Consider the following 15418-nt stretch of genomic DNA (forward strand, 5'->3'; position numbering starts at 1 on the left):
TAGCTCCATGTAAACTTCTTCTTCTAAGTCTTCATTGAGAAAAGCATTCTTCACATCAAACTGGTGTAATGGTCAATCTTGATTAGCTGCAAGAGAAATTAGTATCCGAATAGTATTTATCTTTGCTATTGGGGCAAAAGTCTCCTCATTATCTACACTATATGTTTGTGTATATCCTTTGGCAACCAGTCTTGCTTTATATCTATCAATGCTTCCATCAGAGTTGACCTTTACAGTAAAGATCCACCGACATCCCACAATACGATATCCATGGGGTTTATCAACAAGTTCCCAAGTGGAATTCTTCTGTAATGCATTCATTTCTTCATTCATGGCTTCTTTCCATTTTGGATCTGATAGTGCTTCCTGCAAATTACTGGGAATAGAAATAGAGGATAATTGATTCAAAGTGCATGCAAATGACTTAGACAACTTATTTGTGGATACAAAATCAGCAATTGGGTATTTGTCTTTTGAATTGATATCTGGCTCATAAGTGCATTTTAGAATACCTCTAGTGGGTCTTTCAGAACGCCTAAGCTGAATATCAATGTTAGGATTAGGTAATACCTGAGGTTCGACATTTGACGACAAGTGCTCAGTAGATGGTGTTAGGAAGTTGGATTCTTTATCAAAATCAATAGCTTTATCTTGATCCACCCTTGTTGTTTGATCCTCTTTATCATTGTTTTCTATATCCATATGATATCCATCGTCAATATCATGGTCTCCCCCTTTCATCTGTTTTTCATCACTTTCTTTTTCATTATCAGGTAGACTACTCTGTCTATTCAAATTATTTGTTACATCTTCTAGTTCTTGAAACAAATCTCCAGTAATGGAAGTCTTTCCTTCACCAATGTTATATTTCTCCCCCTGAAGGGAAGATTCCACAAAGTACGCCTCTATTTCTCGAAATGAAACATCTAACAAGATATACACCTTTCCTTCTATAGGATCATAACACCGATATCCCTTTTTAAAATCAGCATATCCCAAAAATATACACTTTCGAGCACAATGATCTAATTTTCCTCGTTGATGTTTAGGTATATGCACAAAGACAACACATCCAAAAACACGTGGTTCAAGGTTTGGCATTGCAGGAATAGTGATAAGGTTATGAAGTTTTTAGAAAGGGGTTTGAAATTCAATGACTCTAGATGGGGTGCGATTTATCAAGTAAGCAGCAAATTTTAATGCTTCTCCCCAATAATTCAGTGGTACATTCATTCCAAACAGAGATGCTCGAACGACTTCTAACAATTGTCTATTCATTCCACTACTAGAAATCTGTCATTTAGCGACGGAAAATGGCATAAATCCGTCGCTAAATGGCATTAGCGACGGATTAGCGACGGATTTAATCCGTCGCTAAATTCCTGGTCGCTAAATCATTTAGCTACGGAAAGAAAAAATTAGCGACGGATTTTAAAAAATTTAGCGACTGATTTAGCGACGGATTTTAATCCGTCACTAATATTTAAAAAAAAAAAAAATTTAATTAAAGCTAAAAATGAAATATTATTTAATCTATAGCCCACGGTCACCCACACATCCGCGATAGGTCACCTATCATCATCCTCCGGCAATTTTCGCAAACTTTCCAGTAGGTCACCCATCCTTTAATTACTCTCAGCCAAGCCTCTTTAACCTTCTAGTTCCCCCGCGCGTAACTCCATCTTATCCAGCTCAGATTCTTGATACATATTTATGTATATTATATTTAAATATAACTAAAAAGAACGAATATTTACTCCCGCAATTAACAGCCACATTATAAAATAATTATTTTTTCATACTAATTTTTTTAAATAAATAAATAATAATTCTTTTAATAATTATTTTAAATAAAAATAACAAATTATCACTTTTACACGTTACTACCGCATTCTAATATAATAAAATTTCTAATAAATAGTAATTTTTTAATAAATAATTTTTTAATGAATAATTATTTTTTATAAATAATTATTTTTTAATAAATAAATATTTTATTAATAAATAAATATTTTTTTAATAAATAAATATTTTTTTAATAAATAAATATTTTTTTAATAAATAAATATTTTTTTAATAAATAAATATTTTATTAATAAATAAATATTTTTTAACAAATAATTATTGTGAATAAATAATTATTTTTTAAATATATAATTGTTTCTTTAATAGAATTAATACTTTTAGCGATGGATTCTGGATCCGTCGCTAAAAGTAAGCATTTAGCGACGGATTCTGAAAACCGTTGCTAAATGTAACACTTTTAGCGACGGATTTTGAAATCCCTCGCTAAAAGTGAAAAAAATTGGCAGGATTTGTCCCGCCATTTTAGCGACGTAATTTCCGTCGCTAAAGTTCATCCCGCCAATTTTTTTAAGGATTTAGCGACGGATTCAAAATCTGTCGCTAAATCCGTCGCTAAATTTGATTTTAGCGACGGATTTCATATAATCGACTTCTAACAATTGTCTATTCATTATAATGTTTATACACCACAATAGAATGGGTTAGCTTTCGTTCAGCTAACCCATTTTATTGTGGTGTATAAACATTAGATGTTTGATGCCGAATTTCATTGTTTTTGAAGAATACAAGCATGGCATTGTTGAAAAATTCTCCTCCATTATCAGATTGATAAACTTGTATTTTTCTTTGAAAATTGGGCCAAAACCATATGAAAAAAGGTTTTGAAAACTTCAAAGACTTCACTCTTATGGGTAATTAGGGATACCCACAACATACGAGTACATTCATCAATAAAAGTCACAAAATAACGAGCTCCAGATAGAGACGGGATTCGTGCAGGACCCCACACGTCTGAGTGAATAATACTGAACGGTGTTGAACTTTTATTAAAATATGGAGAATATGTAACACGGTGACTTTTGGCAAGTTCACAAATATCACATTGAAACTCTGAAACGACACATTTTGAAAAAAGAGATGAGTTTAATTTTTTAAGGTACCCAAAAGAAAGATGACCTAGTCGCCTATGCCATAGCCATACATTAGCTTTAGCTTCTTCAATTCCTACAACTTTATTTACTTGATGAATTCTCTACTCTCCACTATTAGTCAAGTCCAAATAGTAGAGGTTTCCTTTCCTAACACTACAACCAAGAACATGTCGAGTCACTATGTCCTCAAAAATAAAAAAATGAGGCCAGAACGTCACTGCAAATAAAATTGTAGTAGTGATTCTACTAACAGACAAGATATTGTACTCAAGGGAAGGAACAACAAGGACCAAATTTAAGGACATGGATTCAGATTTATCAGTAGAACCTTCTCCAATCATAGGAGATGAACCACCATTAGCTGTATATATAGAGGTTTGAGTTGAGGGTGTAATGGAAGATAACATGTTAGAGTCATTTACCATATGATCTGATGCACCGGTATCAATTAGCCAGGCTCTATTCAAAGAATTTACAGAAAAAACACTACCTTTAGTTTTTATACCTGATTGGGCAACATTCACTGAAGGGGAGTTTTTAGTGACATCCTTATTCGCAGCTATGTTCTTCTTTGGTCGCCTTGTAAAATCCCACCATTCAAGATACCCAATAACTTCATAACACTTTTACTTTGTGTGGCCTTTTTCTCCACAGTGAGTACATTCAAGATCAAGGTGGAGATGTCAAGTCTCTTTATAAGAGTTCCACGAACCTTGAGGTTGTCCCTTTTTGATTGCCATGACTAAAGACTCAGTTAAAGGTGTTTGGACTCCCATTACATGTTTGAACTTCCATTACATGTTTGTGAATAGAAACCCTTCATACCATCTGATAAGACTGCTCCAAAGTAAGCGTAGGATCTTTCCGAAGAATTTCTCCACGAACTTGATCACACATAATATCCAATCCAGAGAGAAACATGTGAACCCTAAGACGTCCTACATATTTTTGAAGTAGAGCAATAGATTCAAAACTTTCTCCTTTCACCATGTTGCATTGGTCAATCTCTTGAAAGAGTTATGCTAATTCATCATAATAAGTTGCAAGAGATCGACCCATTTGTTTCGTTGAAAAACACTTCCTATGTAACTCAAAGATTTGAGTTTCATCAGAGGTGTCTGTATACATAGCGTCAAGAGCCCCAAACTTCCTTTGCAGTTTCCAAACATACATACCTGTTCATCAATGTTATGGACATAGAATCACACAGCATCTATGTATCTTGTCCAATACTCCAAGTCTTATAATTGGCCACTACTCCAATTGTCAAGAGCCCCAAACTTCCTTTGCAGTTTCCAAACATACATACCTGTTCATCAATGTTATGGACATAGAATCACACAGCATCTATGTATCTTGTCCAATACTCCAAGTCTTATAATTGGCCACTACTCCAATTCTTATATTTGGCCCCTACTCCAAGTATTATATTTGCCATATATTCAAAACACTCTTTTATTGTTTTTATTTTTTTACTCTAACATATGTTTATATTATAATTATACCTAACTTTTATTATTTCTATACTCTAATCATATATTTTTTACTTTTATTGGAGAACTCTTTCTCTCTCTCTCTCTCTCTCTCTCTCTCTCTCTCTCTCTCTCTCTCTCTCTCTCTCTCTCTCTCTCTCTCTCTTTTCTTCTTCTTCTTCTTCTTCTTCTTCTTCTTCTTCTCTGTTCGGCTTTTTTCGCCATTTTTTTTCTTCTCGTTTTTTCGTCGTTTCATCGGTCTGCCGTCGGTCCGCCATCATTCAACCTTTGCTCCTCCGTTTTTTTCATATTTGTTTTAGTGATTTTTTTAATTCGTGGTGATTAATACGATTTATTATTTTTATACTCTAATCATATATTTTTTCCCAAATTCATACACGGTATTGAGGTGTCACGACTCCATTGGTGTAATTCGCTGAGGTGGAGGTCATTTTGCACCAATAAATGAGTGTCACCTCAGCACCGTGCGTGAATTTGGGAAAAAATGGTAGTTTATGCATAAAAATGAGAAAATTTAAATTGCGTAATTAAAATGAGAAGACATGTAAAATTTGTGATTTTTTTTTGACATAAACCCAAATATCTAAATGTATCCAATCAAATTGGGGTAATGTTGTTTATGACAGTAGTAGTATGACGAATGAAATCATAAAAAAAAATGAAGAAATAGAAAAGAAAATGTATAGATTCAATCAACCCCACCAGTGGCAGTACCACCCACTACTACTTTTAGTCACATCTTCTTACGTAAACCTTATCTACATGTCTCTTTCCTTCCCAATAATTTATTATGAAATTCCAATTCTTTTCCCTATATCTTTTCTCAACTCATTCTTTACATTTTATAGCCAATTATTACGTCCCCTTAAAGTTGGATAAATTTATTCTTTCATACTCCATATTTTGTTTTTGATAATTTCATACTCCATATTAGTTTTAGTATAACTTAGCTAATTGTGCACCAAACCTACCACCGTCAAATCATTATTATTAATGGATCCGGAGATGAGATGAGGCTCGCTATGAACGGCTCTGTTAGACTAAAGATCGAGCTGCTTCTTCTACAAAAAATAAATGGAGAAATAATAAGGCCAAACCCATCTTCAGGTCCCTGTACTCTTCGTTTTTTGTTTATTAGGTCCCTTGTAAACCACTTTGTCTTCCTCACTCCCTGTACTATCAATTTCGGTTTTAATTGGTCCCTCAGTCAACAGAACACATCGCGTGGGTTCCACTTGCCGTTAACTGACGGTTGTTATTTTACACGTAAGCAATGGCAATTTTAAATAGGTCCACAGTGGAAATTACGAACGACATGGCATCTTTACTCATTTTTATATTCCCTCTTAAAATTAGGGTTAGGAATTTTAGTTTCCCTCATCGCGCTTTCTCTCTAAGTCCAGAAAAAAAATGTCTGACGAAACGAAGTACGAAGGTGTGATTCCTGCCGGAGATATACCTAACTGTAAGTGCGGTACCAAGGCAAGATTGTTTGTGTCTTGGTCGGACAAGAACCCCGGGAGGAGATTCTTTCGTTGTGAGGTAAGGTTTTCTGTTCAATGCAATAATTTTCAGGTTGAGGGTTATGCTTTAGGTTCGCCAATGAACTTCAGGTTATGGTTAATTTTGGGTTAGGGTTTATTAACTGAAATGAACTGTTAGATTTTTTATTATTGTTTATGAATTTCCAATGATAAGATTAGTTGTGTGTATTTCTTTAGGGTGGGAGATGTTCTTATTTTTATTGGTACGACGAAGAGTATGCTCCCCATCTGAAAGTGATGTTGAGGAACTTGAAGTGTGGTCAGACTGCCTTGAGTAAGGAGGTAGAATACCTACGGGGAGAAGTGTTTCGCCTGAAATACATAATGGAACATGCAAGCACTCTTGATTCTGTTCAAATGGAGAAGCAACTCAAGGAATTTAAGGCCACCAATATGAAAATGAGCTGAAAAATAAGGTTGAAGAGATGATTGAGTATGTCAAAGAGATGAACTCACTGAAAAGGAAGAAGGGCGACTTCATTTATTATCTTGCTATTGTGTTGCACGCAATGTTTGTTAGCATGGCTTCTATTATGAAATCGTAGATGTTGTAGTTTGAATTTGGTACTTTTAATGTATGAAGTTGTAGTAATCTGTAATGTTGTAGTTTGAATTTGGTACTTTTAATGTATGAAGTTGTAGTAATCTGTAGTGTTGTAGTGTACTGTATTTGGAATCAATTTGGTACTAGTAAGCTGTAAATTTGGTACTTCTTATCTCTTGGTTCATATTAAAATTGTTTATTAGCTCGAGACATTATCTATTAGCTTATTTTACAAATGACAATTTTTCTTCGCCTTCAAAGACATTGTTAACTAAACTTATGTTAGAAATGACAATTGAATTTTGCCTAAAAATTTCAATTTTAAGAAAATTCTTACATAATAGTAGCTTGAATAAATTGTAATCTGGTTAACAAAGCCTAACCAGTGGCAAAAAATATGCTCCACAACAGCATGTATAATGTGTAATAACATAAGTAATTCCTACCTGCCAAAGACCCTAATCTGGTTAACAAAACCTAACCAGTGGCAAAAAACATGCTTCATATAGCATATATAACATGTCCTAACATAAACCATACCTGCCAAAAGATCATAATCTGGTTAACAAAACCTAACCAGTGGCCAAAATATGCTATATTTCAGCATAATATAAAGTGAATTGTTCAGACAAAAGTTATCCACAATTCAAACTTGGTTAACAAAACATTTAGACTGTAAGAATGTTCACAACTATAACCAAGTTAACAAAACAACCACACTAGCATTTTCATTTCTTCTCAATCCTAGGTCAAGTGTTACGTCCAGGCATTTTCCATGGTTTTCTCACGGCTGCTTGTAACTGGCTCATGGTTATAGCTGGCTTCTCTTTCCATTTCTTCTCACCACTTGGCTGACTAACATAGCTCCCTGTAAATGGGCGAGGAGTTTCTGTTGAAGGTGTAGCCTGGGGGTGAGGAGTATCATACCTCCCATACAATGATGCAGCATGCTTAGTTCCAGGCTGCAAATTACAGCATATAACATAATTACACATTAACAACCATTAATTTATATAAAAACATATAACATCAATAAACAGTCACATATGTCAAATGAAATGAAAAATCACATCGATAGTTCCTTTGCCTGTATATTCACTGATGAATGTGCCGAATCCCACAACTGGTTTCCACTGTTTAGGGACATATGGCTTCTTTCCCTTGTTTTGTATTACCTTCCTTCCCTTGTTTCGTATTGGCTCCTTCCCCTTGTCAGCAGTAAAAGGAAAACAACAAGGGGAAGGAGCCAATACAAAACAAGGGAAGGAAGGTAATACAAAACAAGGGAAAGAAGCCATATGTCCCTAAACAGTGGAAACCAGTTGTGGGATTCGGCACATTCATCAGTGAATATACAGGCAAAGGAACTATCGATGTGAGTTTTCATTTCATTTGACATATGTGACTGTTTATTGATGTTATATGTTTTTATATAAATTAATGGTTGTTAATGTGTAATTATGTTATATGCTGTAATTTGCAGCCTGGAACTAAGCATGCTGCACCATTGTATGGGAGGTATGATACTCCTCACCCCCAGGCTACACCTTCAACAGAAACTCCTCGCCCATTTACAGGGAGCTATGTTAGTCAGCCAAGTGGTGAGAAGAAATGGAAAGGGAAGCCAGCTATAACCATGAGCCAGTTACAAGCAGCCGTGAGAAAACCATGGAAAATGCCTGGACGTAACACTTGACCTAGGATTGAGAAGAAATGAAAATGCTAGTGTGGTTGTTTTGTTAACTTGGTTATAGTTGTGAACATTCTTACAGTCTAAATGTTTTGTTAACCAAGTTTGAATTGTGGATAACTTTTGTCTGAACAATTCACTTTATATTATGCTGAAATATAGCATATTTTGGCCACTGGTTAGGTTTTGTTAACCAGATTAGGATCTTTTGGCAGGTATGGTTTATGTTAGGACATGTTATATATGCTATATGAAGCATGTTTTTTGCCACTGGTTAGGTTTTGTTAACCAGATTAGGGTCTTTGGCAGGTAGGAATTACTTATGTTATTACACATTATACATGCTGTTGTGGAGCATATTTTTTGCCACTGGTTAGGCTTTGTTAACCAGATTACAATTTATTCAAGCTACTATTATGTAAGAATTTTCTTAAAATTGAAATTTTTAGGCAAAATTCAATTGTCATTTCTAACATAAGTTTAGTTAACAATGTCTTTGAAGGCGAAGAAAAATTGTCATTTGTAAAATAAGCTAATAGATAATGTCTCGAGCTAATAAACAATTTTAATATGAACCAAGAGATAAGAAGTACCAAATTTACAGCTTACTAGTACCAAATTGATTCCAAATACAGTACACTACAACACTACAGATTACTACAACTTCATACATTAAAAGTACCAAATTCAAACTACAACATTACAGATTACTACAACTTCATACATTAAAAGTACCAAATTCAAACTACAACATCTACGATTTCATAATAGAAGCCATGCTAACAAACATTGCGTGCAACACAATAGCAAGATAATAAATGAAGTCGCCCTTCTTCCTTTTCAGTGAGTTCATCTCTTTGACATACTCAATCATCTCTTCAACCTTATTTTTCAGCTCATTTTCATATTGGTGGCCTTAAATTCCTTGAGTTGCTTCTCCATTTGAACAGAATCAAGAGTGCTTGCATGTTCCATTATGTATTTCAGGCGAAACACTTCTCCCCGTAGGTATTCTACCTCCTTACTCAAGGCAGTCTGACCACACTTCAAGTTCCTCAACATCACTTTCAGATGGGGAGCATACTCTTCGTCGTACCAATAAAAATAAGAACATCTCCCACCCTAAAGAAATACACACAACTAATCTTATCATTGGAAATTCATAAACAATAATAAAAAATCTAACAGTTCATTTCAGTTAATAAACCCTAACCCAAAATTAACCATAACCTGAAGTTCATTGGTGAACCTAAAGCATAACCCTCAACCTGAAAATTATTGCATTGAACAGAAAACCTTACCTCACAACGAAAGAATCTCCTCCCGGGGTTCTTGTCCGACCAAGACACAAACAATCTTGCCTTGGTACCGCACTTACAGTTAGGTATATCTCCGGCAGGAATCACACCTTCGTACTTTGTTTCGTCAGACTTTTTTTTTCTGGACTTAGAGAGAAAGCGCGATGAGGGAAACTAAAATTCCTAACCCTAATTTTAAGAGGGAATATAAAAATGAGTAAAGATGCCATGTCGTTCGTAATTTCCACTGTGGACCTATTTAAAATTGCCATTGCTTACGTGTAAAATAACAACCGTCAGTTAACGGCAAGTGGAACCCACGCGATGTGTTCTGTTGACTGAGGGACCAATTAAAACCGAAATTGGATAGTACAGGGAGTGAGGAAGACAAAGTGGTTTACAAGGGACCTAATAAACAAAAAACGAAGAGTACAGGGACCTGAAGATGGGTTTGGCCAAATAATAAAAAGGTAAAGTTTGAACTTTGGATTCCAAATTGGCGAATCCATTTCAATACTAAATTCAGTAAAATATTAATTATATAGTAATTAATGCCTATGTAGAAAAATGAGACTGTTGCTTTTTATTGGTCCCTTTACGTGGTTTTTCTCTTACTAGCAATGTGAAACTTTTGATTTTTATGGTGTTCCATCAATTATAATAACTTTATATATAGTTAATTTTTTGTAAATGAGACTTTTATAATAAAAATGCTTTCAAAAAAATCATAAATATTTTAAATTTCTAAATCTAATTATAATTGATGGATACCGAATCCTATTCTACTTATAATGGAGCCGAGTCGCAGGAGATCTATTCTCAGACGACACCTGACTCCCGCCCAAAGGGCCGAATCCACCGGATCCTCCTTGACCGAAATATATCATTCGACATCATAAAGACCGAATCCCTGAGGACTCGGACAAAGCACGTCGACCCCGGGATTCGGATAAGATCTCCAAGATCTACGCAATATTCGGAGTATCTGTCCTATTTGGATACAAACTCCAACTTAGGAAGATAGCCTCCAATTTAGGAAGACGAGACTATTTAGGAATATCTTCCTAAATAGGACTCCTGTCTGAATAAGGAAGGACACTCCTAATCAAGGTCAAACCCTACTAAATAGGAATCACTTTCCTACTACAACACTACTAGGTATGCAATCATCTACTATAAAAGGAGCTTGAGGTATGCCTAAACACACAACTGATAACAAATACAATTATTCTCCCTTAAGCCGAAACTGACTTAAGCATCGGAGAACTAATCGGACAAACCGTCCGATTAGCCATCTACACTGTTTTGCAGGATTAATGCCGTCGAGATGCCAGAATCCATCAATTGGCGCCGTCTGTGGGAAAAGCTTAAACTCAACTTCAATTTGAATGAGCTTTTCTGAACTCAAATAAATTCTCATTGAAGGATGGCATCCGAGGGGACTAATCTAAAATAATAATCTAATCGATCGAAAGAGGCAGAAGCATCAAGAATTATTATTGATCAAATGATTGATTGACCAAGAAAAAAGAAAACGAGCGATCATATATTAAAAATGGAAGCAGGTTCATATTCGGCAAAATTGGAAAAAGATCACGCTGTTTGGCTGAATTGAGAGAATAATGAAGTAAAAGAAAAAGATGGATTGGCCAAGAAAAGAAGAAGCAGGCACGTCAATTGAATTAAATTGGTTGCCAAAAAGCATGATGATGGAAGCAGGTTTGGCCATGATTACAAAATTACAATGGCCATCTAATATTTTGGAAGCATATCAATTTGCTTGCTGGATGAGACAATGACTCGCTTGAGACGTTTATATCTCGCTTGAAACACCGCGATAAAAATTATATTCGGAATTGACGAATCAGAGATATTATCTTATTATCAAAGGAAGTTAAATCACGATAAGTCTTTCTTTCTTGAATCTATTTATTTTTCTTATCGGTTATTGATTTTGACTCCAAAATCAAAGAGAAAATAAAATATAGTTTAAATTTCACTTTATAAGACTTTAAGTATATTTTGTTTTTAAATTAAAATTTGATAAATAAATTATACGATTGGAAAAAGTATAAAAAAGAAAAAATTAAGCGGAACCCCAAGAGGGAAAAAAGAGATAGATTCGGCCGAATCCTAAAGAGATAGATTCGGCCGAATCCTAAAGAGATAGATTCGGCCGAATCCTAAAAAGAGATTCGGCCGAATACTAAAAAGAGAGATTCGGCCGAATCCTAAAAAAAAGAGAGAGATTCGGCCGAATCCTAAAGAGAGAGATTCGGTTGAATCCTAAAGAGAGATTCGGCCGAATCCTAAAAAGAGAGATTCGGCCGAATCCTGAAAACCCCAAGAGGGAAAAAAGAGATAGATTCGGCCGAATCCTAAAAAGATAGATTCGGCCGAATCCTGAAAAAAAAAAAAAAAAAAAAAAAAAAAAAAAAAAAACCCCAAGAGGGAAGAAGAGACGAGATGTCCTAAATAACAGAAAACTAGGCGAACAACGCCCAACAAAAAGTAAAGAACGAAATGGATCGAGAGGCGAAAAGTGAAGCGACCCAAGACGCAAAGAAGGAGATGTTTCGAAAGACAAACCGAAGGCGAAACAAACATATAGATGAAGAAATGGTCCAAGAACCGAAGGTTAAGATGTCCCAGAAGGCAAATGAAAAAATCAAAATTGAAGAAACGATCCAGAAACCAAAAATTAAAGATCAAAAAATTAGAGGAAACACCACCGGAAAAATAAAGAAGAAGGGCGTAATACCCCTAAAAACAACAAAGCAAACGAGGAAAACGGAAGGAATGAGGAAAACAAAGGCGAAACGCCAAAAAACCAGAGTATAGATTTACTCTAAAATAAAGGCGAAACGCCCAAAAAACCAGAGTATAGATTTACTCTAAAATAAAGGCGAAACGCCCAAAAACCAGAGTATAGAATTACTCTAAAAATAAAAGCAAAACGCCAAAAACAGAGTTTAGATTAACTCTAAAAGCGAAATATCAAAGATCAAAATCAACTCGAAGCAAAATAAAACGAAAGGCGAATCAACTAAATAAAGCACAATAAAGCGACAGACGAAAATGTCAAGTAATAGAGGAATGCGAAAGAAAGAAAAAACGCCGAAAAATAAGAGAAATGCGAAAGAAAGGCAAAATGCCAATCAATAGAGGAATGCAAAAGATCTCAAAACTGAAGACCGAGTCTAAAATGATTCAGGTAAAAATAAGGCCAAGTGCTCAAATAAAGGCGACTCGTCCAGAACAAAAGAAATAAGGCCATAGGCCCAAAGCAACAAATAAAAGGCAACTCACCCAAACCAGAGGAACAAATCTTAAAAAGGAAGGCAACCCGTCCGAAAATAATCAAAATCAAGGAAAATCGACGAAATAAATTGAAGACATGATCTCAAAAACGGGCATAAATACCCTTTGAGATTAGTGTATTTATGGAGGGGGTCGAAGGACTCATAACTCTATCAGTGAATTGCATGAAAGAAAACAAGAAGAAACACCTTGAAGAAAGATAAAGACGAACACAAAAAAGACAGAAAAAAAAGAAATGAAATGAATATCGCCAAACAGGGATTCGCCAAAGAAGAAGGAACATAAAGAATAAAGAGGAATAAACAATAAACTTAAAATCACAAACAACGAAGATCAAAGTACTTGAAGACAAAAACACAGCAAACCAAATGGGAAATAATGAGCAATGCATTAAATAAAGAAAAGACTCAACCGAGTCCTAAACAAGAAAAGTTCAAAATCAAGAAGAAAAAAGAGAAACGCCGAAGGATGATATATTAGACAATCAAGATAAAGAAGAATCTATACGGATTCGCCATAATAAACAAAAGATGAAAAATGAAACAAGTCATGCAACAGTTTAAATATAAGGAAAATAAAAACAGACACTTGTCTTAAGTTCAAAAGCAACGAGGAATAGACGAACGATACGTGGAAGAAAGAAGAAAAATAGGAATCTTGCTGGAGAAGTAAAACGACTCGCCTCAAATAGAGCTGAAATACTCCAAGGCATAAAATACCATGACTTCAGCTCACTTGCGGGGGGGCTAATGATGGATACCGAATCCTATTCTACTTATAATGGAGCCGAGTCGCAGGAGATCTATTCTCAGACGACACCTGACTCCCGCCCAAAGGGCCGAATCCACCGGATCCTCCTTGACCGAAATATATCATTCGACATCATAAAGACCGAATCCCTGAGGACTCGGACAAAGCACGTCGACCCCGGGATTCGGATAAGATCTCCAAGATCTACGCAATATTCGGAGTATCTGTCCTATTTGGATACAAACTCCAACTTAGGAAGATAGCCTCCAATTTAGGAAGACGAGACTATTTAGGAATATCTTCCTAAATAGGACTCCTGTCTGAATAAGGAAGGACACTCCTAATCAAGGTCAAACCCTACTAAATAGGAATCACTTTCCTACTACAACACTACTAGGTATGCAATCATCTACTATAAAAGGAGCTTGAGGTATGCCTAAACACACAACTGATAACAAATACAATTATTCTCCCTTAAGCCGAAACTGACTTAAGCATCGGAGAACTAATCGGACAAACCGTCCGATTAGCCATCTACACTGTTTTGCAGGATTAATGCCGTCGAGATGCCAGAATCCATCAATAATATACTTAAATAACAATAGTTTTTATAATATAATATTAAATAGCTTAGCTAATTTGAAAACTTGTGAAAGATACTTATTAAAATAATATATTTTATAATAAATAATAATATAAATTAAATAAGTAGTTTATATACATTTGGAGCTCAAAAAGATATAAATTAATTGTAAAATTAAATATTTTTAAAATAATTTAGTTTATAATAAATAATAAAATTGAAAAATTGATTTATACAATTTTGGAATTCATTTGGCTGTTTTATTAATGATAATATTTATAAATAATAAGGTTTTTTAATAAATAAAATAAGTACTTTTACAAACAAAAAAATTTATAGTAAAATAAATAAATTAAAATAAAACTATTTATACAAATTAGAATTATGTGAGGATCATTTATGATAATAATCTAATAACAAAATAAAATAAAATAAGTTGAATAAATAGTTTACATAAATCGAAAAATTATAAAAATGTTGCATTAGTAATATTTTTTTATACTAAAAAAATAAAAATAAAATATTAATTTATACAAATGAAATTTCACGAGAATGCTTATATATACATGAATAGTTTATATAAATTATAAACCACTGCTAATTATTTAGTAATAATAATTTAAGAATAAAAAATTAATAAATAGTTTACAATATTTATTAAAAGAATCAATAATAAACTTCAAAATTAAAATATAATTGTAATCCTATACTTCCTCCATTTTATTTAAGAAATATCACTTTGTCTTATACATAGTAAGAAGACATAGTACATAATTTTTATTTTACTAATTACGTTAAAATTATATTTAATAAATAATTATAATTTGCTCTATGTTCAAATAGAAATAATAAGAAGAATAAAGATAACATTTCAATTAAGAATATATTAAAAATTCAATAACTTTATAAAAGTGACAATAGAATGAAGGTTGAATAATTAATTTAACTAGCAGTATACAATCTGATGTCTTTTATCCATTCAAAACAGTCAAAAAGGCAACATTTTTGAAAAATTTCTTTATATTAGAAAATGAAAAAAATAAGTAGTGAGCGTTATTATGACACGTTTTAAAGTATGTGCTGAAATTGTAAAAAGAGTTAAATGTTACAATTTTTTATGCAAATAACTTTTTTTTATAATTGTTGTTATTAAAAGCTTATAACAAAAAAAATAGTAATAATGTTGTATTTTTATTATTTCCGATTTAGTTTATTATAGTATTTTCAAATTTTTTATA

At 33.7% G+C, this 15418-nt stretch overlaps 1 protein-coding gene across 1 annotated transcript; it reads left to right on the forward strand.

Moving 5' to 3' along the window:
* The first annotated feature begins 5671 nt into the window (after positions 1–5671).
* On the forward strand, positions 5672–6404 carry LOC126680240 (uncharacterized). Its single transcript, XM_050375323.2, has 2 exons — positions 5672–5992; positions 6172–6404. The coding sequence occupies exons 1-2, from the start codon at positions 5861–5863 to the stop codon at positions 6400–6402; spliced, it is 363 nt and encodes a 120-aa protein (XP_050231280.1). The 5' UTR covers positions 5672–5860; the 3' UTR covers positions 6403–6404.
* The last annotated feature ends 9014 nt before the right edge of the window (positions 6405–15418 follow it).

Source organism: Mercurialis annua, linkage group LG5 (assembly GCF_937616625.2).
Source record: "Mercurialis annua linkage group LG5, ddMerAnnu1.2, whole genome shotgun sequence".
Classification (NCBI taxonomy): domain Eukaryota; kingdom Viridiplantae; phylum Streptophyta; class Magnoliopsida; order Malpighiales; family Euphorbiaceae; genus Mercurialis; species Mercurialis annua.